This window comes from Bos taurus, chromosome 11, assembly GCF_002263795.3.
Source record: "Bos taurus isolate L1 Dominette 01449 registration number 42190680 breed Hereford chromosome 11, ARS-UCD2.0, whole genome shotgun sequence".
NCBI classification, from domain to species: domain Eukaryota; kingdom Metazoa; phylum Chordata; class Mammalia; order Artiodactyla; family Bovidae; genus Bos; species Bos taurus.
In genome coordinates, this window is record NC_037338.1 from 33,505,162 (window position 1) to 33,528,455 (window position 23,294).

The window sequence follows — 23,294 nt, forward strand, 5'->3', positions numbered from 1 at the left end:
AAGATAGCTGTACAAAAGGAATGGGAAGGAGGTGAATTTCTCAGCTTAGTCACCCATTGACAATTTTCAAAGGAAAATTGCATTCTCAGTTTCCATTATGCCTGCACAAATTTGGACAAATTAAGGAGTCAACTAAGTAATTATTGATAACATACATGTGTATAAAGTAAAGCAGGAAAATCTTGCCAGTCATTTGGAACTTCTCAGATGTTGCTAGGATTTCCATTAGGAAGATGAGATATTACAAAAATGTAATACACCTGACTGTGAAACCAGTTTGAGACACAGCCATCTCTCTAATTTGGTATTGGAGATGGGTAAGAATAACAAGAGATGTTGTAAATGGGACATTTAACAGAAATCACTCTACTGAACAGAAATACTACATCTGCTTCCAGTCTCTAAGATCCTTTTGTTAATTACCAGGAAAATTGTCATTCATCCTGGCAAATGGGTCTAAGTAAAAAAAAAAAAAAAATCCTTGGAGTTACACAGGAGTTAAATTCTATAATTCTCTCTTTCATGAGAGTCTTTCAGAATATATCCTGTATGATCAGTGCTATATTCATTTCTGATAATATGAATATTCTGTTTTTACTTCTAAATCAGAAGGTTCAACCTAGAATGATAATATAAATCCTTGCAAAGTCATTTATGAGCCTGATCTTCTCAAACAGACTATTAGTTTGACATTTCAGAATCAGATTGAAAATCCCATAAAATGGAGAGTCACCAACTTCCTTTATTAATCTGGTCTTGTACTTGCAAATATATCCTGCAAATAATTTAAACAGAGTTTTCTTTATCCTCTCCATGAAAACAGTGTAATACCTGATCTTTACAAATTATTTGCCTTTTGTTACATAAGTAAGTATACATATGATACTATTTTTTGAATATATGTGTATCAGCTCAGATCAGATCAGTAGCTCAGTCGTGTCCGACTCTTTGCGACCCCATGAATCGCAGCACGCCAGGCCTCCCTGTCCATCACCAACTCCCAGAGTTCACTCAGACTCACATCCATTGAGTCACTGATGCCATCCAGCCATCTCATCCTCTGTCGTCCCCTTCTCCTCCTGCCCCCAATCCCTCCCAGCATCAGAGTCTTTCCCAATGAGTCAACTCTTCACATGAGGTGGCCAAAGTACTGGAGTTTCAGCTTTAGCATCATTCCTTCCAAAGAAATCCTAGGGCTGATCTCCTTCAGAATGGACTGGTTGGATCTCCTTGCTGTCCAAGGGACTCTCAAGTCTTCTCCAACACCACAGTTCAAAAGCATCAATTCTTCGGCGCTCAGCCTTCTTCACAGTCCAACTGTCACATCCATACATGACCACAGGAAAAACCATAGCCTTGACTAGACAAACCTTTGTTGGCAAAGTAATGTCTCTGCTTTTGAACATGCTATCTAGGTTGGTCATAACCTTCCTTCCAAGGAGTAAGCATCTTTTAATTTCATGGCTGCAGTCACCATCTGTAATGATTTTGGAGCCCAGGAAAATAAAGTCTGACACTGTTTCCACTGTTTCCCCATCTATTTCCCATGAAGTGGTGGGACCGGATGCCATGATCTTAGTTTTCTGAATGTATACACATGTGTATATATGAGTATATGTATATTTGCAATTCATGCTTGCTAAACAATATATTTTAACATTTTCATTCCCACTTAAATAGATATATCTCATTCAAGTTATGTTGTTAGGTGCTATATAAGGGTCTAACATGGTTTACTTAGCCAATTACTTGCTAATTAATACCTGAGTTGATTTCATTACTTGATTTCATCACTACAAACAACAGGTAATGTTGTTTGTTGTATATTATCATTGATAATATATCTGTGAGATATGTTCATGTATTTATGTTAAAAAAAAAAAAAGTCCCAAAATGGGAATTGCTGTGTTAAAGAGTGTATCCATTCAAATTTAGCATAACTACTGCTAAACTGCCTCTACAAACAGTGATGTACATTCCAACCAGAAATGTTCAAGAGCATAAGAGTGCCTATATTGCCATATCTTTGCCAATACTGTGTATGATGGTGCCCCTTAATCTTCTCAATTAGCTAGGCAAGAAATAATACTTCAGTTTAATTTTTATTGCTTTACTTATTACTGAGATCAAGCTCCTCCTATTTATTGGGCATTTGTATTTCTCTTTTAAATAATTGCTTGTTTTCTTTGACCCATTATCCTTAATATTCCTTTCTCAATAGCTTGAACTTATTAATAATTAAATTTACTAACTCCGTTTAGCTCCTAGCTGGATGGCATCACTGACTCGATGGACATGAGTTTGGGTGAACTCCGAGTTGGTAATGGACAGGGAGGCCTGGCGTGCTGCAATTCATGGGGTCGCAAAGAGTCAGACACGACTGAGCAACTGAACTGAACTGAAACTGAAACTGATGAGCCAGTTAGCAAGCTCTTACATATATATGCATATGCATATGTATATAGATAGATAACAGAACACATAGAAGTATGAATGTCCCTAGACTTAGAATCACGTGAAGAAATAGGTGGGATGTTAAATAACTATAACAAAATGTGTTGAATGTCATGTTAACTATGCCATCATGAGTCTATGCAAATCCAGCACTGGTCCTGCAGGAGGACTGCAGGAAGATGTCATCGAGGACTTCACAGAGATTTGTGAAGGATGGGTCAAATTTCACTCCAGAGACTGGACAGAAGGTTTTTGGTCCAACGAAAATAGCAATAGAAAGGGCCCTGAGACAAATAAATGCAATAATTAGTCATAATACAAATAATGACTGGCTTAGATCACAAGGTTTCAATTAAGATAAAATGGTAAGAAATGAGACTGGGATGATCAGGAGACATTTAGAAAAGTACTCACCTTCCACAGTTAAGGATGTGTGATTTATCCTTAAGCCAAAGGAGAAATATTATTTTTAAAGGATCACTGCAGCAGTAAAGAACGACTTCAGGTAGGGGAATATGGCGAACAGCCTGGGATTTGGAACAGGGGTAAAGAGATTATAAAACAATCCTTTTGGGTGAATACAAGAGCCTGAAATAGCATATCAATAGAGTTAACTGAACTTGGTCACTGAAGGTACACGATCAGTGCCTTTATTTCCTGACTTGGTAGCCCTAGATATTCATCTCTGTGACAGCATTCAATGCATTATGTTGAAATCATTTATGGGCTTCCCAGGTGGGGCTAGTGGTAAAGAATTTTCCTGTCAGTGCAGGAGATGTAAGAGGTGTGGGTTCAATCCCTGGGTGGGGAAGATCCCCTGGAGAAGAGCATGGCACCCACTCCTGTATTGTTGCATAGAGAATCCCATGGACAGAGGAGCCTGGTGGGCTATAGTCCACAGGGTCGCAGAGTCGGAGCCGACTGAAGCGCCCTAGCACGCACACACAAAATCATTTACGCCAGCCTGCTCCACTAGAAGGTGACTGCTTCCCCTTTCAATTCTTAGACCAGTGGTGACCAAACACAGTGTCTCAGTGGAAGAAAAATAAATAAATAAAAGAAGTCGGTTTCCTGATTTTCCTTGCTGCCAAACAAAGAAAAAACAAACTTGTATTTGCTATCAATGTTTTTTCCTACATATTCTCTATAACTTTCTAATGATGTTCTACAAACTATTTCCTTTTAATATGAACAGAGCCAATGATTAGAATAATTTGAAATTATGGTGACTTAATTGAGAGTGTGAAACGATCCATTAAGTGTAATTTTTTAAAAGGATCCATGTTTCTCACTCCTCATAGGCATATTGCATTTTTCAAAAAGGCTTATTTTTACCACAGCTGAGGATATCATTAATAAGATCACTAACGGTACACATGTACACTTTATTATAGATCTCCATATACTATGATTAATAGTAGGATTTATTCACATTTTTGATCCCCCTCCTTTTTTTAAATACTGTATTTAGGTCTCAACACTTTCAATTGTGCTGCCAAACTTCAAAAGTACTGAGAACACAAAGGTGAACGAACACCTCTGAGATGTTATGAGCTAACATCTTGTCTTATGTAGGATAGCTTCTTAGTAAGTGGTTTAGCAATTATGAATGAATTCATGAATGGACAAAAACATAGAAGTCAGAGATAAGCTAGATTTCTGGTTTGCATAACTGTTTATACAAAGAAACCGAGGACATTACAGTACCCATAAATAAATGTTCTTAATGTTGTGAATGGTTGTTGTTTTGGTTTTGTTTTCTTTGTTTTGTTTTTAACTCAAAGACTATTTTTTCAGTCTTCTCATCTTATCCTTCTCCAGGAAGAATTCACCGTAGTGCTAAAACCCCTTTTATCCAAAGCTGTATTTCCCAGAGGAAGAGAAATAACATAATAAAAGGTTTGATATGGGAGTGACACCACTTGAATGTGCTGCAGTGAGTCAGCCAGGCAGAAACATCACAACTGGTAGAGGTGAATTCCATGCCTGGAGGGTGCGATGGAGACGGCAGCATGAGCAACAGAGGTACAAGGTGAGTTGAGATACAGGCAGCAGCTGTAACTTGAACTCAACCATGTCGAAGGAAACATGAAACGGGGGCAATCCACTGGGTAAAGAGGACAACAAGGGCTAGTGGCTCAAGGCAAACGCAAGCAGGTGGGCAAAGAGCCCATCTAGAGTGGATTCCAGGGACTCCTATGCACAGCACATCAAGTTAAGGCAACTGGGGAAGTAATTTACACTCTGCAGCAGTCGGTGCTATGTTTTACTCAAATGCATCTGTGAATTATAACTTCAGACCCTCTTAAAATGGGTTTTCTGGCTTTTTTCCTTTTTGGCAGGGGGTAGTTTGGGGACTTTATTTTTTAGGGGTGGGTGTTGTTTGGAGCTAATTCTGTCATACTTGGAAGATGTGAATGCTAAAAGTTTTCCCAAAAGTATACTTATTTACATAACTATGAGCTAAAAATGTATTCTGAAGGTTATTTAGTCCAGGCCTCTGGCCAGAAGAAGGGAAACCAAACAGTTTAAGAGGGCAGGTGTCTGTCTAAGCTATTGTTGAGAATCTCCAGGAATAGAGCTTTGCCCACCACCTCTGCTGGCCTGTCCTCATATTTACACTAGAATCACAAGCAAATGTGGTTTTCTGTTTCCTTGGGCCTCAATCAACACACTCTTATTCATATCCATTTCCACTGGTTAGCCTTCTGTGGACCAGACTTCCACTGCCTATTTTTCTTAGTCCAAATTATTTTTTCTGTTTGTCAGCTCATATTTTTCTGGCCTACTTTTCCAGGTTAAAAATACAATCCTATCAAGACTCTTCCCTTTATGCCATTCTGGACTGCTTGATCTACCAACAGGAGTGACAGAGGCTTTTTTTTTTTAAACCACCAGGTAACAACAAGCTACTAAGAATTTTTATGAAGCCTCCGCCTATGCCATTTCCAAGGTATAATAGGAAATTAGCTAGTCAGACAGAAAGGAGAGGAAGGGCAGGGAGTCAATGAAAGTGCAACGATGCTGATGCTATGATGAACAGACCAAGAGGATTGCGATACATTTGGGGAACTAACCTTTGGGAGAGTATAAGTGAATCAGAATGATAATGGGTAAAATAAATATAGCAGGAAGACTTCCCTGTGGCTCAAACAGTAAAGAATCTGCCTGCGATGCAAGAGACCAGGGTTCAATCCCTAGGTTGGGAAGTTCCTCTAGAGAAGGGAATGGCAATCCACTCCAGTATTCTAGCCTGGAGAGTTCCATGGACAGAGAAGCCTGGCGGGCTGCAGTCTGTGGGTTCGCAAACAGTCAGACATGACTGAGTGACTAACACACGTAACTTAACAGGGAGCTATTAGGAGAAGGAGGCAGAATGTCAGACCAGTTTCACAGAAGAGGGACTGAAATGTTTTAGCTCAGTGAAGACAGTACTCTTTCTCTTAGGTAGAAAAAGATAACTCAAGGAAATACTGAATACATGAATTTTATTTCCACTGAAGACATAACAAGAATAAATTAATTTATGTCATCAGAGAAAGCATTTTCATTAAATTTAAAAAAGAAATTCTGCCCAGAAAAAGTTATTAAATATTTAACATGGAATACTAAGAGAAGGGGGGTAAATAAATATGAAATTGCATTAGTTTATTCAGGCATCTTTTAAATGCAGGACAGATTCTTACACATGAAGGAGTATGTAAAGGATACACAGTTATTATTTTAATATTAAAAAAGAAGGAATTACAAGTCCAAGGCATGGCCTCAGGAATCATGCATGCAGCCTTCATTAGAATGCCAGCTTTGCAAATTCCTAGTGGGCCTCAGTTTTCACTCTTTAAAATGGAGAAAACAGCACCTACCTTATGGGTTTGTGAGGAAGAGTAAATGAATTAATGTGTGTAAAGAACTTAAATTAGGGCCTGACACAGAGTACGAGTTATGTGCGATTTTGCTCCTGTTTTTGTTGTTCTTACTGGTATTAGTAGGAAAGAGTCCAATGACACATTGCCAAAGACAAAAGATGATTATAGTTTCTGTGAATTGTAGGCAAGAATATGGTTATATTTGCCTCTTGCTTCCTCCTATGTTTGCCTTCAGCTCAATTCCAGGGCTAAAAGTCAAGAAATGCATATTCTTGTCCCTTCCTCCACTAACCAGATGTGTAGTATTTTAAGTCACTAGTTCACAATGTTCTGATTGTTTCAAATTCTATTAGTTTTCCACCGTCACTCAAACTTTTCTCCAATACTCCTTTTTCCCTAATCATCTTCTTCTTTCCCTATCTCCTGTTCCTCTTTCTCAGCCTTCTATCTCGTTTTTATTATTACATATTCCAAACATCACAGCTTCTCTGAGGCCTCATTGTCCTTCCATCCTCCATCCCTATGGGTGCAAGACCCTCCAAAATTAATATCTGGCCCCATTGCAAATCAACATTACCTCTGTTTTAGGATGAAACACAACATTTTCTGTGTCATACAAACAGGGACTTTGTCCAAGATGAATAACACCCTGAGTCTAGGGGAGGAAGATGTGCCCATCATTTTTCTTTACTTCCAGCGACCTCTGGGAACATGGACAGCTCTCAGCTAACAATCAGAGAGGGGGAAGTGCCATCTCCAATGAAGAATTATTCTAATTCATGAAGCTCTACCTTTGCCTATACTTTGAGGAAGGAAATCAACATAGAGAGCTGAAGAAGGATAAACAATGTATAAAGCCCAAGGTGGGGGCAAAAAAGCTTTAAATGTTATTTGAAGTAAAACAATATAAATTGTGGTAGAAGATAGTTTATTACATCTATTTATTATATTATTTTTATCCCATTGTTCTAATCTGAATAAAAGTATAAGGGGCTTCCCTGGTGGATCAAATGATAAGGAATCTGCCTGGAATGCGGGAGACCCGGGTTCAATTCCTGGGTCAGGAAGATCCCCTGGAGAAGGAAATTGCAACCCACTCCAGTATTCTTACTTGCAAAACTCCATGGATAGAGTAGTCTGGCAAGTTATAGTCCATGGGGTCGCACAGAGTATAAGAGGCCAAAGGAAAAGAGATTAATAATCCATATATCAAAAAATTACCCATATAATGACAAAAACTAAACAATGAGGCATGTTCTGAACCTTATAAATGACTCATTTGAATATTAAAAGCAAAATTTTGTAAAGATTGATACCTACTCTGGTAAAGGGTTTTGGTGCTATTATTGACTTTTTAAAACCTGGCTGGCTGTTTCAAAATATTCCTGTGATGGTCTTAGCTTACAGGAAAATCACTAGGAGTTCTTCAGTAAATAAGTTTAATTCCCTGGTTTTCTTAAGTATGAAAGTTTTAAAAAGTCATTATTAATATTAGTTTAACTTTTTTCATATGTTTGAATATAACTGTGGTTCATTCTGATAGATATTTAAATAATAACTATTTATTATTTATTTTATAATAATAAAGTTTCATTAAATTAGTTACTCTTGGTAACTGTCAGAGCAGTCTTAGAGCAAGACTTAATATATTTTGTCTTTAATACAACCCCCAGGAACAGTTGGGGTTAAAGTTAATATGAAAGTGCTATTTTGCAAAAACCTCAAAAATCTCTAACATTATGCCTGATCAGAGAAAGTCAGTTGTCATAATTTAAGGATAAATTTTTCAAGTTTCTAAGGTCTTCTATAGAAAAATATATATGTATTTTTCTATATAAGAAAATATATTATATAGACTATTTTAAATCATAAAAAACATTATATTTTATTGATATGTTTAACCATGATTTTCAAGACTTCAAATAAAACCCTTCTCTATTTATATTATGTGATTTTCTTTTACATGTCATATTTTTGTGTATACATATCTGTTTATATACATGTACATTTATGTATCAAAAACAAATGTTTCATGATTTTTAAATATCTCAATACTTTATTTCACAGAAAGTTGATTCAATTTTTAAAAACAGGGGTTCATAAATGTATCCTCCTATACATGTAATTGTGAAATTGGGTCATGGAATACAATATATAACTTCTTATTTTTATAATGTCTTGATCTGGAAAAATTAAACATTTAATACCTTAAGCATCACATACAGTCATTTCAAATAAATAATTATATTGTTTGCAGGGGAAAAAAATCAATGTTGCACTCAAGATGAAAAGCTTAAGTTGGAAGGTAGTATCTTCCATACAGCAGCTATAGTTATATGCTGCCATGCCAGCTTTTTCCCTAAGGAGAGTCCAGGCATGCTTAATTATAGAGAGACATCATTACTTAGAAGAAAAACATGAGTCTTTCATTTCCTTGCCTCTGCTGGACTGGAGTGGTTCTTTCTGCTGAATCTAGCAATGTCTGAGTAACACCCAAGTTTAGCTGGCTCTACATACAAGACCACGTATTGTAAGGTAACAAACAACAGTAACTGGGATCAGTCCTGCTTCTGTTATGGATTGCCATCCACACAGAATTCATTATGTCTGTCATTAAACAAAGGGAGGACCCTCCTAATGTTAGGATGCTAGTGAAGCAACTGTTCTTCTTGGCAGTGCCTCTTCTAACTTCTGAACCACCGGATCCCTCCTGGGAATCAACCTGAGAAAGTGCTATTTGAAGCAGCACTTGTTCCCATAACGTGGCATCAGTGTCTTACTAAATACAGTTCAGACAGTTTTGAGCACAAGTGACTAGACAAGAGTCCAGGTCAGCACTTTGTGTCTTGCCAGGTCAGTCTTGTTTTCTTCCCACTTCTTTCCAATAATAGTGTTTCATATATACCAGAAACAGCATAGAGAAAATGTCTTTCTAACTCCAAGAACTACTCCCAAGTTCAATTTTAGGCAATGCATTGGGAAGCCAAATTCACTTATCCAGAAAGAGACACTACTTTCTCATTATGTAATTTCAATTAAGTGCCCAGTGTACCATCACCTATATCTTCAGCAGAATCATGTCTAACTCAGCAATTCTCACTTAGTATACTTAGGGGACCAGCCTGGGTCTTTACATTTGTGCTGAATCACCATGGACTTTGATAATTTTAATTAACTGTATCTCCTATAATCTGAAACAGATGGAAATTGGGTCACTTGTATTTGGAAACTAAGTATTTTCATTCACATGATCAAGAATTAGTTGTAATATTCTTTACATGCAAGATATTGGTTCTTTACTTCTGGTTGCATCAGAGTAGAATCAACCTATTAAGCATAATATGAATAGAAGGCCAACAAAAAAAGCAAATACACAAGCATTATATAAACAGAGTGTGATGAATCCTGACAAGCTAATCCAATTCTTTATTATCATGACATTAGGAAATGGCACTAAATGTAAGAGTCTGCCACAATCGTCAATTCTGAAGGCTTTATTAAAAATCAGCCATTCAAATTGGCACCAAGTTGACAAGTAGGGAACACATTTTCAGCAGTTATCACCCGTCTGTTAAGTGAGACACACAGGTTTTGTCATGTAATGGATACAGCTGCCTGCTGGGACAAAAGACACACCTGCGCTCAAGTTTCATCTCTGCCATTGAGCTATGGAATATTTGGCAAGCTAGTTTTTCTAATACAGTTTTCTCATCTGTACAATGGGCATTTTACAAAATCTATCAAGTGGGATGTTGCAGGAAAAAATAAGGTAAAACAGATAAAGTACACTGCACAATGCCTTTCACTTAGTAAGCATTAAATAGTAAGTATAATAAATGTGATTCCAAACAGAATGATTTTAAATTGTACTCAAATTCAAGAGGTGCTTATAGCATTAGTAAAGTAGGAGGGCCTAGTGTACCTTTTGAAATAATCTGATGCCTAATATTTTTTTTGGGGGGAAATCATGTTATTTATAGTTCAGAGAGTATAGCTTGACTAGAAATTTTTTTCCAATATCCACTCATTCAAGTATTTATTGAGCTTTTACAATACATTCATCATAAATTACCTAAAATACCAGTAGTTGAGTTGTTCTAATTGGAAAACATATATTGCTTGAATGTATTGGTAAGATTTTCACTCAAATAGATATAAATGTAAAATATGACCCTATGTTTTATTTCCAATATAAAGGCACAAGAAATTGGAAACCAGATTAAAAGTTGTGTAGGAATTGAAAACAATATCGCTCTCCTTTCTCTTAGATGCATTTATATATAAATACACTTGCTTCTTGGAAAGGTCACTGGATTTATTTTGCAAATATCTGACTCTTGGGCTAAAATTTGTAAATATGTATTTCCATTAAGGATTCCTTTGCAATTTGTTTGGTATATAATCAGTGCATTGGTATTCATTGAGAAGCATTCCATTCAATGCTTCTGAAGGATTTTTTTTTGGGGGGGTGGAGCTTATATACAGTAAAGTACATAAATCTTAAGGGTATAATTCAGTGAATCTTTACTCATACATATGCCCATATAACCACCATCAAGATTTTGTCAGAGGCTCCACTGTGTCCTCTTCTAGCTCAACACCACTGAAACGGAATCCTTATTCTGACCTCTATTACAGCAGATTTAGTTGTATCTGTTTTGAACTTCATATAAAGATAATCATATGATATATACTCATACAGTTGCTACCTTATGTTACTAATTCCATTTGTTTGGATTTTACATAGGAGGAACAAGGAGATCTTGAGCTCTTTAAGCAGTTTATCTATATTAATGTGTCAATATGTACTAAGGGAACTCTATCAAATTTCATACCTACTATTGGGTGTAAACAATCTAAAATTCATAGAAAATGACTTCAAAGTAGATTTACAGAAACAAGTTTAACATTTTCACTATTCACATCCACAACATCCTAGAGCCACTACCCTACTGCCATTGGATACTTCTAAAGTTTCACGTTTTTCTGAGACTTTACATCTATCATCTACTCACAAACCTTCTGTGAGGTAGGTTAGCCGGAGTTCACAATCCGTAGTAGCCTGATCAGGTGTTTCTCGAAGTGCAGTATTGGAAACTGAACTTAGAACATCAGCAGCCTTACTCTACTTTTATCAGAACTTAGAAGCAATGCCACATCTGGAATTTAGCTCTTCAGATGCCACTCCACCTTCTGTTTACATACACTGTGTAAACAATAACACTGTTGGAAAAGAATCTGATAGAGCACTGTAGACATTCCATAGTCAAGTGGAAATGCATGGAATCCAGGCTTAAGAGTGAAAACCAAAAAGCCATGCAATTTCTGAAGAGCTCTAAAGCAACTAACCAAAATAACTTTTCTCCCCCTAAAACTTAATTCAGACATTTTAAGACTTACTACTCAGCAAGGACTACACTTACCAATTTCTACATTTCCAAGTAACAGCAAGAAACTGAGCCATACAATCATAGAGAAGTACACAAGGAAAAAGTAAAAAAGCTCTATGTAATATTGTGATGCATAACAAACTAAAATCCTTTAGAATGCAAAAATGATTTATGCTGAATTATGTCAAATACTTGTGCAATTTTTGAAAGTACAGTTTGCCTAACAACTTCTAATATTAGGTTTATCATCTCCATAACAAAACAAAACCTGAATAACTACAGTAAGGCCTAATTTTCAGTGTATATTTAAAGGAGTTAGCCCTACGAACACAGTAGTCACCAAATGCTCACTGAGAAAGTAATAAGGAATGTGAGTCCTGTTTTCAGAAACCAGTGTGGCTCAAGGTTCTAATACTCAGAATGCAGCTAAGAATAAGAGAAATATTATTACTACCTGTCCTTCTGTAGTCAATCAGAAATTTCTTAACTAATCATTTAATTATCAAATTTAATTTAATGCTATCCAAAACTGGAACATGATGTTACTAGTATATATGATTTTACACTAAAAATATAATCTGTTCATGCAACTATAAGAAATCTTTCTTGAGTTTTTAGAAGTTCAAGTATATTAGCTAACTTCTCTGTAACATACAGACAAATAACTTGAACTTACAGATGAACCTCAAAGACCAATTATAAATAAGATAGATTCATTAGATACCTATAAATTAGGATAAATATTGTAAAAAATCACTAAGGGATTAGGATGGATAAAAGTATTTATGTAGAAAATGACAGTTTTTACAAATGCTTTTGTGTTACAGATTCACTTAATTATAATAAAATTTCTCAAGTAGAATATGTTTTAAATATTTTGAATTACAGCCAGACATGGGTAACATTAGAGCACAGCTGTGTAAAACAGAAATAAAGGTTCCCTGTGTTTATTCTTTGCTTTTCTTTGTAAGTTGAAACTTTAGGGCGAATCAAGCAAGGATCATTATTACATTAAAATTCCTTTTAAATTAAAAAAAAAGAAGTTCCATATTTGAATTCTCAGTGCCTACTCAATGGCTCAGCAGGTAAAGTATCTGCCTGCAATGCAGAAGACACAGGAGACAGGGGTTCGGTCCCTGGGTGGAGAAGATCCCCTGGAGGAAGAAATGGCACCCCACTCCAGTATTCTTTGAAGAAGGAAATGGCTACCCACTCCACTATTCTCACCTGGAAAATTCCATGGACAGACCATGGGGTTGCAAAGAATTGGACATGACTGAGCGACTAACACACACACCGGTACTGTTGCCTGAAAAACTCTCTTGGACAAAGAAACCTGGTGGGCTACAGGCTATGGGGTTGCAGAGGTGGACACAGCTGAGCATGCACGCATATATTTGAGTTTTACTTGACAGTAGCCCTGAAGAAAGTGGTATCAGTAGAAGTAGTGGTGCTAGTGGTAGTGGTGATAACAGTAACAAAAATAACAAGTGGTACTTTAGAATATTTACTATGTGCCACAAACTGTGCTAAGAGCTTTACAAGAACTGAACTGCTTGCTTCTGAGAAGAGCTCTTTGAAGCAGGTACTATTATACCATTTTTACAGAAGACAGTATTGAGGAATAAAGTTTGAGTGGTCCCACAGTCTGTGTAATTCAATCTTTATACTACAAAAGCATCTCAGCATAGTTAAACTAACACATTCCACTTCATTTGTGGCATTCTAAAATGGTCAGTTTTGATTACTATTTTATAGCCAAGATAAGCTTTTTTTGATAGATCAGACAGATGACTTTCATTGTTATGCTTCAAAAGCTTCTCAGAACATTTTATCTAAATCAAAATTACGAATTTCTCCATTCCCCTCGAAGTTTTTTCAGCACAGGTGATCCACCTTTCCTCTGATGGTAGACTTCAAACAAAACTCTGGCAAAAATCTCTGAATTATTTTTGTCCAGTACGTACCTATATAGTAACTACTTAATTTTTTTAACCTTATGAAGATTATATCTATGTAGTATTTCCCTTTATTGGAGCAGTTAAAATACTGAAAGCCTAAAATCTATCTATCTATCTACATATATATATCACAAGGAAGGCATATTGAGCAAGGTCCTTGGGCATATAGTTAAATAGGGCACTATCAATGGGGTCCAGAAGCCTACAGATTCAATGGGCATATCTGAAAGAAATCACATAATAATCCACATAAAGGGTTCAGATAATGCATTTTACAGGTAGAACCAAAGTGTTCCAAACAACTGGCCTCAGAGTTCTATACAGAACCAAACTTACAAAAATTCTAACTTCCTCAGAAAAAGAATCTTGCTTCCCTCTCTATCCCCTGGTTCAGTCTACAGTTTGCGTGTGCATGTAGACACTCAAAACATTTGTGTGTGCTTAACAAATGTTGTTGAGTGACAAACAGAAAATAATGCTTTTCTCTGGCCTCCTATCAATCTGTTCTCTACACTATAGTCAGAGTGATCATTCTGAAATGTAAATTTGATAATGATGTCCTCCCCCTTACCTTCCACACTAAACTCCTTCCATTGTTTTTCCATCATTTTTTCAATAAAGACTAAAATTCTCAACACTGTGTTGGAAGGCCTTACAGGACCTGGCCCTACTGCACTAAGAGTTCCATATTCAAGGGCCTTCCCTTAGTTTCCTGAATGTGCCATGTCAGCTCCTACACCAGGCTGTGACTTAACATTTCTCCTGTGTCTTTACCTGGCTAATTCCTTATCTCTCAGATTTTTGTTTAAGTATCACCCCTCAGGAAAACTTTTTTTGATTAATTCAGTTCATACAATTTTAAGTTCTCATAGTACAACGTACTTGTCCTTCAAAATATATACTATTATTTAAAGTTTTCATGTATTTACTTTTTTAATTACTGAGTCTCCTCACTGGAATGTGAGGCTTTTACCTTCCTATGAAAGTAGGAACTATTTCTAAGAGTTTACTCACAGTTGTATCACTTAGGCCTATGATTCAGGCATATGCAAAGCACTTAATACTTGTTGGATAAAGAAAAAAATGAATGAATGAGTGAATATGGTTGTCTATCTGGCAACATTCATAAAGTCATAGAAAGCAGAGGCTTCATTAAGTGATATCTATCACACTGTCATGTTCAGTAATATTAAGCAATCAGCCATCACAAGCCACTTGTGTTTCAGGCTATTTAAACAGAAGAAGTGAATAAAATTGATACTCAGTCTAGTATGACATTTTCGTATAAGTGGCTCTAAAATGCATAAAACCTGGACTTGGAAATAATGAAATGTATAAGTTAAGTTCTCATTGATCAGCTTTTTATTCTCATTTTTAACTGGGTGGCCACAGAATTCACTAATTCTTTCAAGCTGCTAGGAAACTATTAGTGATCTTAAGTAGAAACTTATTAAATAATAATGATCCCAGGACACTTAAGATGGGTATGATTCACTGAAAAAGCTATGTATCCCATAAACATCCATCATATACATTAGTTCTGTGTGTGTGTGTGTGTGTGTGTGTGTGTGTGTGTGTGTATTCTCTTGAATAATCACTGGACCTGAAAAAATGATCAAATCTAATAAAATGGAAAGCGTATTCAGCAGTCATGATAAATACAGGGTTTGAGAGTAAGAGGGTTGGTCCCAGGCTCTTCCACTAACCTGATCATGACACGTAACCTTTCTGTTTTCTCTTTCCATCACCACATGAATAAATAAATAAAACTTGTCAGGCTATCTGAACAAATGAGTAAGGATAAAAGTGAGGTCATTAAATGAAAATATTCTAGAAATCCATAGGTGCATAAGTTGTTTAAAGGCACTCTAGAAAGAAGAGAATATTCCTAAATTTTCTTTTTAATAATTCTTACTGTATTTGGAATACAAAGGTAACTAAAATATTAGACTTTTTATCAAGTTTAAAAAATTGTAGTTGGGACCAGATATAATTTGAAAATTATTTAATGTTTGTTGTTAATCTTTTTCTCCAAATTTTTTCAAATGATTATGGGTTTGTTTTTAAATCACCATGTTTTTTTTTAATGTGGCAATCAGTGTAAATACTGGCTACAGGCAGGGCTTTGTTTATATTTCATCTGAATACAAATCATCTATCCCTAGCCATCAATACATGATTGGTGTTGGGAGAGGCATCCATTCTCGATTAATTATTTAATAGTCACTTGACACACATGAAACAGAGAAAATAAGCAAAATGGAGCCAATCTTTCTAGGGAGACTGGCTCTGCCTTTATCACTCCATTTTCCATTTCAGAGATATGCAATTCTGCTTCTCTTCAAAATATTACTTTTGCCATGCTTTCTCCACTCTTAACTGTTCCTGATTATGCACATCCCTGGATTCCTACGTTAAAAATGCACAGAAAAATAAAAATTTTCATTTAAAACACCCTCCCACACAGAACAAGCTGTCATTGTGTCATATTCGTTTCCTAATTTAAGGAAGGAAGTTATATTTCATGTGTTCTTCCTTAAATTGTCTGCTTTGTATTTTAAAGCAGCATTGGGGTATTTAAAGCAATGTGTCCCATAAAATAACGTCCATCTTTTATTCATTTCTATGTATCAGTGCAGAGGTATGCAACTTCAAATTATATTATAGCAAACCATCAAATGTAGCTAACTTATTTATGGCTTACAATCAAGTTAGATTTGGTAGAGAAAAAAGCATATACTGTTTCATTTTTCATAAAACATAACTATAAAACCTGATGTTAAATCCATGGAAATTTAGCTGATCAAGCTAAAGTGTGGTATAGGCCATGGGATACACAGTCCTCTATAATTATTTAAGCCAAAATACATGAAAACAAAAACCTTCATGGAGGCAGAAAGCAGTACAGTCACACCTTACTTTTTTTTTCATAAAACCATGAAGGCTATAGAACTCCTAATGACTAGATTTTTTTCCCCCTGTCTGTTGTTTAAACAATTACAAATTTTATCGAGTCTTCATTTCTCTTAAAGTCAGGTAAGAGAGAACTGCCAAGTCTAGTAAGATTTACAAGGGCTAGTTCCCCTTAGCAGTGTCAGCAATAAAAAACAACAAAAAAAGTCCAGAAGATATTATACAATAAAATACAGCCATACATAGAGTTTTTGTCTCTAAAGCTTTCAAAATAAGCTTTAATAATTCACCTCTAAAAAACAGCCATAAATGCCATTTATCCATATGTTGTTGATTGTCTTGATTTGACCCAAAAGCTATCTACTTTAAACCCTGACATCTCTCCTGCTCAGCCATGGATACATTCATATTTCTTTTTCATATCGTTCACTTTTTGTTCACAGGCTTTCCTATATCTATACAACAATATTTTTCCTTGGTCATTGTTATGTAGCAACATTGGAAAAATACATTGATGACTGAATTTTATGTATAAAAGGGAGAAAATTAAACTTAGAGGTATGAGGGTTTTTTTTTTTTTTAATTCCACAGTTTCAATCCCTAAGAACAACAACTTGGCCTCCACTACTCAGATAAATATCATTAGCTGAATATCCTTGGAAAATCTCTTGCAATGCTTCATATGCATCCCCTGTTTATTAGCCTGCAGACGCTTCCCAGTCCAACGTCTAAATCTCTCTACTATTTACCTTCCCAAGTCATCTGATTAAGAAATATGCTATTTAATCTCTAACTCTTCTAAACATGAGCTGACCTCTCTCCCACTTCAAGAAACCACAGAAATAATTGATTAAACCAACAAATGTTGGACATAGCCAAAGAAACTACCATTAATTCCAAGAACCCTCCTCCTAATCAAGAAATTTTGCACAAGTCCTGCCCTACTCCACCCCCCTTTCCCCACAGGAGCAGGACTGGCCACTCTACTTGTAAAAGGCACAGCTGTGTCTATGAATCCTGTCTCCCTTGCCCATTACCAACTATGTGGGGATTCTCAACCATGGTCAATTTCTCTTGACTTCATTTTTCACCAAACGTATGCCCAATCTGCATCTTACGGGGGAAATCTGTGTATTACAGACAGTGGTGACAGAGGAAATGCACATTATATGTTCTGGTGGGCCCCAGTCCAGTGAAGAGAGGAAACGGCTTGGCAAAGAACCCGAGGACTGAAGAAGAGAGGTCATTTTACTTGCCACTTGGAAGGAAGTAGGACTAGTGGAAAGGGCTCCGGGAGGAAACTGAACCTGAAAATGGGGAATGCTCAACCTTTCCCAAGAGGCCACGGGAGGGGCTGTGGGAGGTAAGAGGGCGGAGAGGCCCGAAACAGGTTTTCACCTGGACCCTACGCGACACAAGCTCTCCAGAGAAGGAAGGCCCGCATGCACAGGCCCCGGCCTGCCTCGCCCTTCCTCCCCGTACCCTGCCCAGGCCAAGGCCCCAGGGCTCCAGCGTCATCGGGCCTTACCTTGGCTGCAGTCCTTGCCACGGAAGCCAGTTCGCGAGCAGTCGCACACCGCCTGGTCGTCCACTACGGAACACACGCCCCCGTTGAGGCACACGCCGCCCTCGCCCTCCTCGCCCGCTTCGCACGGGCTCCCGCCGCCGCTGTTGGGCGGCTCGTCGTCCAGCTTGACCTCGCCGCTGTCCACGGGCAGGGCCAGAGAGGAGTTGACCCGCACGTCGCGGATCCAGCCTTTGAAGGGCTCTCGCTCCCGCACGGAGGCCAGCGTGAGCTTGAGAGCCGCGGCGCGCAGTTCCGGGGGAAGCCCCCCGACGAAGAGGCCGCTGAACACCGTCATGTCCCGGCGCTTGGACTTGACCTCCACCCACTTGGCCTCCACCTGGTCGATGAAGAGCGTGGTGTTGCGGAACTGCCGGCGGATCCGCACGTTGTGCCACGCGCCGTCGTTGACCGGCGTGTCCGTCAGGAGCGTGGCGGGCTCGGCGCAGAAGATGGAGAAGCTGAGCTGCAGGCGGCCGCCGCGCGTCAGGATGAGCTCCAGGAAGTCGCAGAAGCCCTCGTCGTCGAAGTAGAGCACTAGGCCCCGGGCGCTGCGCGTCTTCAGCTGGAAGCTCATCTCGCTCTCGCAGCAGGCGTTCCACTTGGGGAAGCGCGTCCACTGGCCCTCAGCACCCGGGAACTCCAGCCCGCTGCCCAGCTCCGCCCAGCAGCCCAGGAGCAGCAGCGAGAGGCACAGGAGAAAGCAGCCCCCGCGCTGGAGAAGCGCCGTCCCCATGCTCGGGGCTGGGGTGCGGCGGGGGGGTGCCGGGGCCGACAGGGTCAAAATGATCTTGGACACCGTGATGCAGAAATCGGGGTCCGGAAAGAAGTCGGGTAAGGGGACGGGCAGGAGTGGGAGGAATGTCCCCTCCTTTATCTAGCTCTTTTTTTCTTCTTCTTCTTCCAGCAACCCCTCCCTCTCTCCCTATAGTCCCCTCCCAACTGGAAAACGTAGACCCCAGTAGCACAGGGCAGCCACAGAACTTCCGGACCAAAGGGAGGATACACTTTGGAAGCAACCTTCTGGAAAAAGGTGTCAACAGAAAATCAAGGGAAATCACGCATCCATTTGAGTCCGATGAACTAGTCCAAGGGCATTGGTGGGGTCGACAGAGACTTCACTCTTCAAATACCATTATCTGCCAGGTATCAGCAGTGGTACCAGGCAAAAGGGAAACGGTTAGAGTCAGGTAAAAAGCAAACACTTTCCAGGGAAGTAAGATGCCAGCAAAGAACCAGGATCCTTGAATGCTTGGTAACACCTCAGGTGTTTCTCCTCCAGGTGCAGTGTCCAAACCAGTAAGGCACCACTTATCAACCCGAGTACCTTCAAAGGCCTGCGTCTTCTGCCATTATCATAGACTTCCAGTATCTCTGTAGCCAAAGCAGAATTCCTTGCACATGGCCTCAGGGCTTTACTTCTCTTTTTCCCTCCCCAACAATAGGGTTCAAACACTGAAGCTGTGAAATAGCCAGAAGCTGTTAGAGGTGGAAAACACACCAGCTCCTCTTCTCTCCTCTCCGTCTCTGCAAGGCCAAGCTAACATGCCAGTGTATCAATTGGTCGTGTGTTGGTGATGCATTTTGGTTTTATTTTGTCTTTTTATAAGGACCCAGAAATCTGCAGAGAATTAAAATAAAAATTAAGTTCTAAAGTCTGAGTATCATATAATCATTATTCAACCCAGAAATCAGGTATATAATTGCTGTTATTAGCAAGTCAGAGTTAACCTTATTGGAAGGAACTTATTTGTCCTGATCTATAAGTAAGAAGAACTAATGTCTCCTAATAGTTAATATCACACTCTTACAATCAGCCAGTACCACACCCTTGTAGTTTATTGTAACCATTAATAGGTAACCCTCCCAAATTTTTTCTTTTAAATAGAAATTTGGTTAATGTTAGATTTTAATGTTTCTGAGAAAGTTTAAAATATATGAAAAGAAGAGGGGAGAGAAAGACTTTGTTAGAAACTTCTGCTTATATGTGCACTGGTTATATAGACAATAAAAATACAGCTTATTTAAATCTCAGTTAATAGCTGATTTTACAACAGGCAAAGCATACCAAACTTGACTGGAAGCTGCCAGCATGGATTTGTGTAGCATTCCTACTCTTGTTTTTCTCAGAGAGAGAAGAACGCTGATGGTTGTTTGGGATTCTTAAATTTCAAATGAGTATTTTCTTCCTTTTTATTGAAGGAATCATTCATTATAGGAGAAAATACCTCACTGGAGTCAGATGTCAGTTTTCGGCAGCATTTGTGTCTCAACTGCCATAATATTAACTCCTCTAAAGTCAAGTATTTAATATTTTGCCTAACAGTGCAGTGATCTTAACTCCTCTTCAAGTCCTTTCTGGCTGTCAGCTCTTAGAATTTGTGTGGTTAGAATAGCTACTGTGTCACCTTAGCTGCTATGGCTCGAGGAAGCTCACATTTAAAATCATATCTTTGAATTACTCACTATACTATTAAGTCATCTCTCTTTATTCAACTCTAATCTGACAGGTTCTTGTAATGGTATAGAACTCATATATAGTGAATTGTTTTTCAGTCTTTTTTTTTTTAACCAAAAATTACTCTCATATTTAACCAAGAAAATCACAATGTATCATCTGGTCCGGTTAAGGAAATATATGTATTTCCTTCACCATTTCCATTTCTCACTATCTCCCCCCGCCCAACACATACACACACAACATACACAGGCACAGACACCAGTTTATTGCCTAGACACAGAAACTCACTATCCAATTAACACTTTTTTTCCTACAAGCTGAAACTAGCAGTAATTTATGGCACCGCATTGTGCTGCTGCTCCTCCATGAAGGGAACCAAGAACATTTGTCTTCAATACAGAGCAATCCCTACAGGTGTCATCTGAGAGCCACCAAGCTAGGGGATCCCACTTCAAGTTCCTCCCCAGATGAAATTGATGACCGGTTCTCTCTCTTTCAGTACACACACAACACACTACACACACTGCCCACTAGCAAAGGGAAATTAAAATCTCAGTTGCTTTTTTATTACGGCTGATACATGCCACACCATCAGTAATCACCAGCCATATCTTGTCTACTCCTGCTCCAAACCCAAAGAAAAGTGCTCTTAAAAATCATTCTAAGAAACATATTATTCAGAAGACTTTCATTTTTTAAGTGGACTCAGAAATCTGTGAAATTTTCGGTTATTGTGAAATAAACCTGAAATTTCAAGATCAAGAGTAAGTGCTTTGAAACCATTTACAAGCTCCTGTGTTAGAAAACCTTTTTTTTTGTTAGTCAGTTGGAATCAATTGTTTTATTAATTGACATTCCATAGATCATAAAACCTTTCTTTACACCGCTCTCTTGCCCTCCTCCAACGATGCATATCTTGACAATTTTTTTTAAGGAATGTAAGAGAGGGAGGAAAACATATATTCTTACCACAGGGGAGGTCAACTGACTCTTCCAGTTCTTAGAGGAAGCTCATTGTGTGTGAGAGAGTATCTGTATTTATATGGAGAAAAGGATTCTCTCTAGGTGCCGGGAAAACCTGGCGAGTTCACAAATTAGAGGATAAAATAAAAGGATCTGAAAAACAACCTCACTGCAGCCAAAGGAAGAAGCGCTCTAATTCAAAAGCAGACTAACAGCCTCATTAATCTTTTCTTTCATTTCTAGAATCAAATTCATTCCCAAGCCACTGGAAGGATCGATACAGTATGCTCATGGGCTGCAGTTGCATTTATTTTAATATGTTTATGGTAACACACACACGCACAAACATGCACATACCTTTCCATGCATCATTCAATATATCATAATAAAGAACCTGAAATATTTGAGAGGATTTTTAGAAGCGCCTATCATTTCCCCCTGGATATTTCAAAGTCCCTTAATACCAATGCACACCCAAAATTCTCCCTGGCTTTCCCGCCCAGTCTCTAAGCCCCATCTCTAATACCAGTGCAGTTTCTTGGAGCCTGGAGTCGACTGCACAAATTAAGGCTAGGCACAGCATGGGGCTGATGGGGAAGGGAAAGAAAGATGTAGCTCTAGATGTATTTTATTGCTTTGGTTTCTAACTTGCCCGTTTTCTTTTTCTGCTAATAAATCACTGCATTCAGTCTTCAAGTTACTACCCCAGCTCCACCATCTCATCTTCTTGCCATTATTTAAAAAGCTTCATGCAAAACAACCAAGATCTATACTCCTCCACCCTCCCACCACCCATTCTTCCCAGTGCATTTGTGGCAGATCCTGGCTCAATTACAATGGGGAAAGATATCCTTCTCCAGCTAGCCTCGCCCCATCCCCTCCCCCTCAACACAAATTGAGCTTCTTTACCTGCCCGGTTATTCCCCCTTAGCTCGAGCCAGAGCTTGAGGCATGCAACGGTCAAAGCGAATTTCCTGAGGTCTGTGGATAAGGCGACTGCTGCTGCCTTTTGAGAGGCGTCAGGCTTGAGCGTCTATCTCCAGGAGTGCGGGAGGGGAGAACAGGCAAAGGAGGGGAGCAGAAGGAGGAGGAGAGGGAAAGAGCTGGGAAGGAGGAGGCGGTCGTGGAGCCCGAGAAGGCTGGGTTACGTGACGTTGGGTGCTGTCCTTCTGAAAGAGAAGGGCGGAGCTGAGCTCTCCGCAGTACCATGGAGAGCGGCGGGCCGTCCCCAGACTGGGATACTGGTGGGCTCAGCCCGCCGGGCACAGCCCCTCCCGATGGGGATGCTGCGCAGTGAGGTGTGTTTCTGCCTTTGCTTCGTCCTCTTGCCAGGGGAGCCCGATCCTGGGGGCGGGGACCTAACGCGAGTGCTTCTAACTTGTCACCACCCACCCTCCCCCATGAGAGAGAGGGGAGGTGGGATATAGAAAAAGAGGAAGAGGAGAGAGCGGGAGAGGGAGAGAGAGAGAGGAAAAAAAAGAAAGAGAGAAACACGTAGCCTACTGAGCATGCCCAGGCCCCTGCTAGACCCACGGAAAGCTGTGTGGAGATTCCACTTCTCCGGGGTTTAGTCGTGATTGGGCAACGGTATCTGAGAGGGTTGGTTCCAGGGCCAAAAGGAAGGGGCCAAGGAGTCCGTGATTAAGATGAGCTCTCGCTTTACTTGTGCACTTTGATCTCTTGCTTGGAACCCTAGAAAAGCTGCAGCTCTTCGAGGAATGC

At 39.0% G+C, this 23,294-nt stretch overlaps 1 protein-coding gene across 18 annotated transcripts in view; it reads right to left on the reverse strand.

Moving 5' to 3' along the window:
- NRXN1 (neurexin 1) overlaps positions 1 to 22,970 on the reverse strand; it is a 1,252,733-nt gene extending 1,229,763 nt beyond the window's left edge. For 6 of the 18 annotated variants that reach the window (XM_059891018.1, XM_059891016.1, XM_059891017.1 and 3 more), the window contains exons 1-2: positions 22,482 to 22,970; positions 18,113 to 19,769 (exon numbers count right to left, since the gene is read on the reverse strand). In XM_059891018.1, the coding sequence (XP_059747001.1) occupies positions 18,113 to 18,884 (772 nt within the window). In that variant the 5' untranslated portion in view covers positions 18,885 to 19,769; positions 22,482 to 22,970. 18 annotated transcript variants of the gene reach the window in all.
- Positions 22,971 to 23,294: the final 324 nt, after the last annotated feature.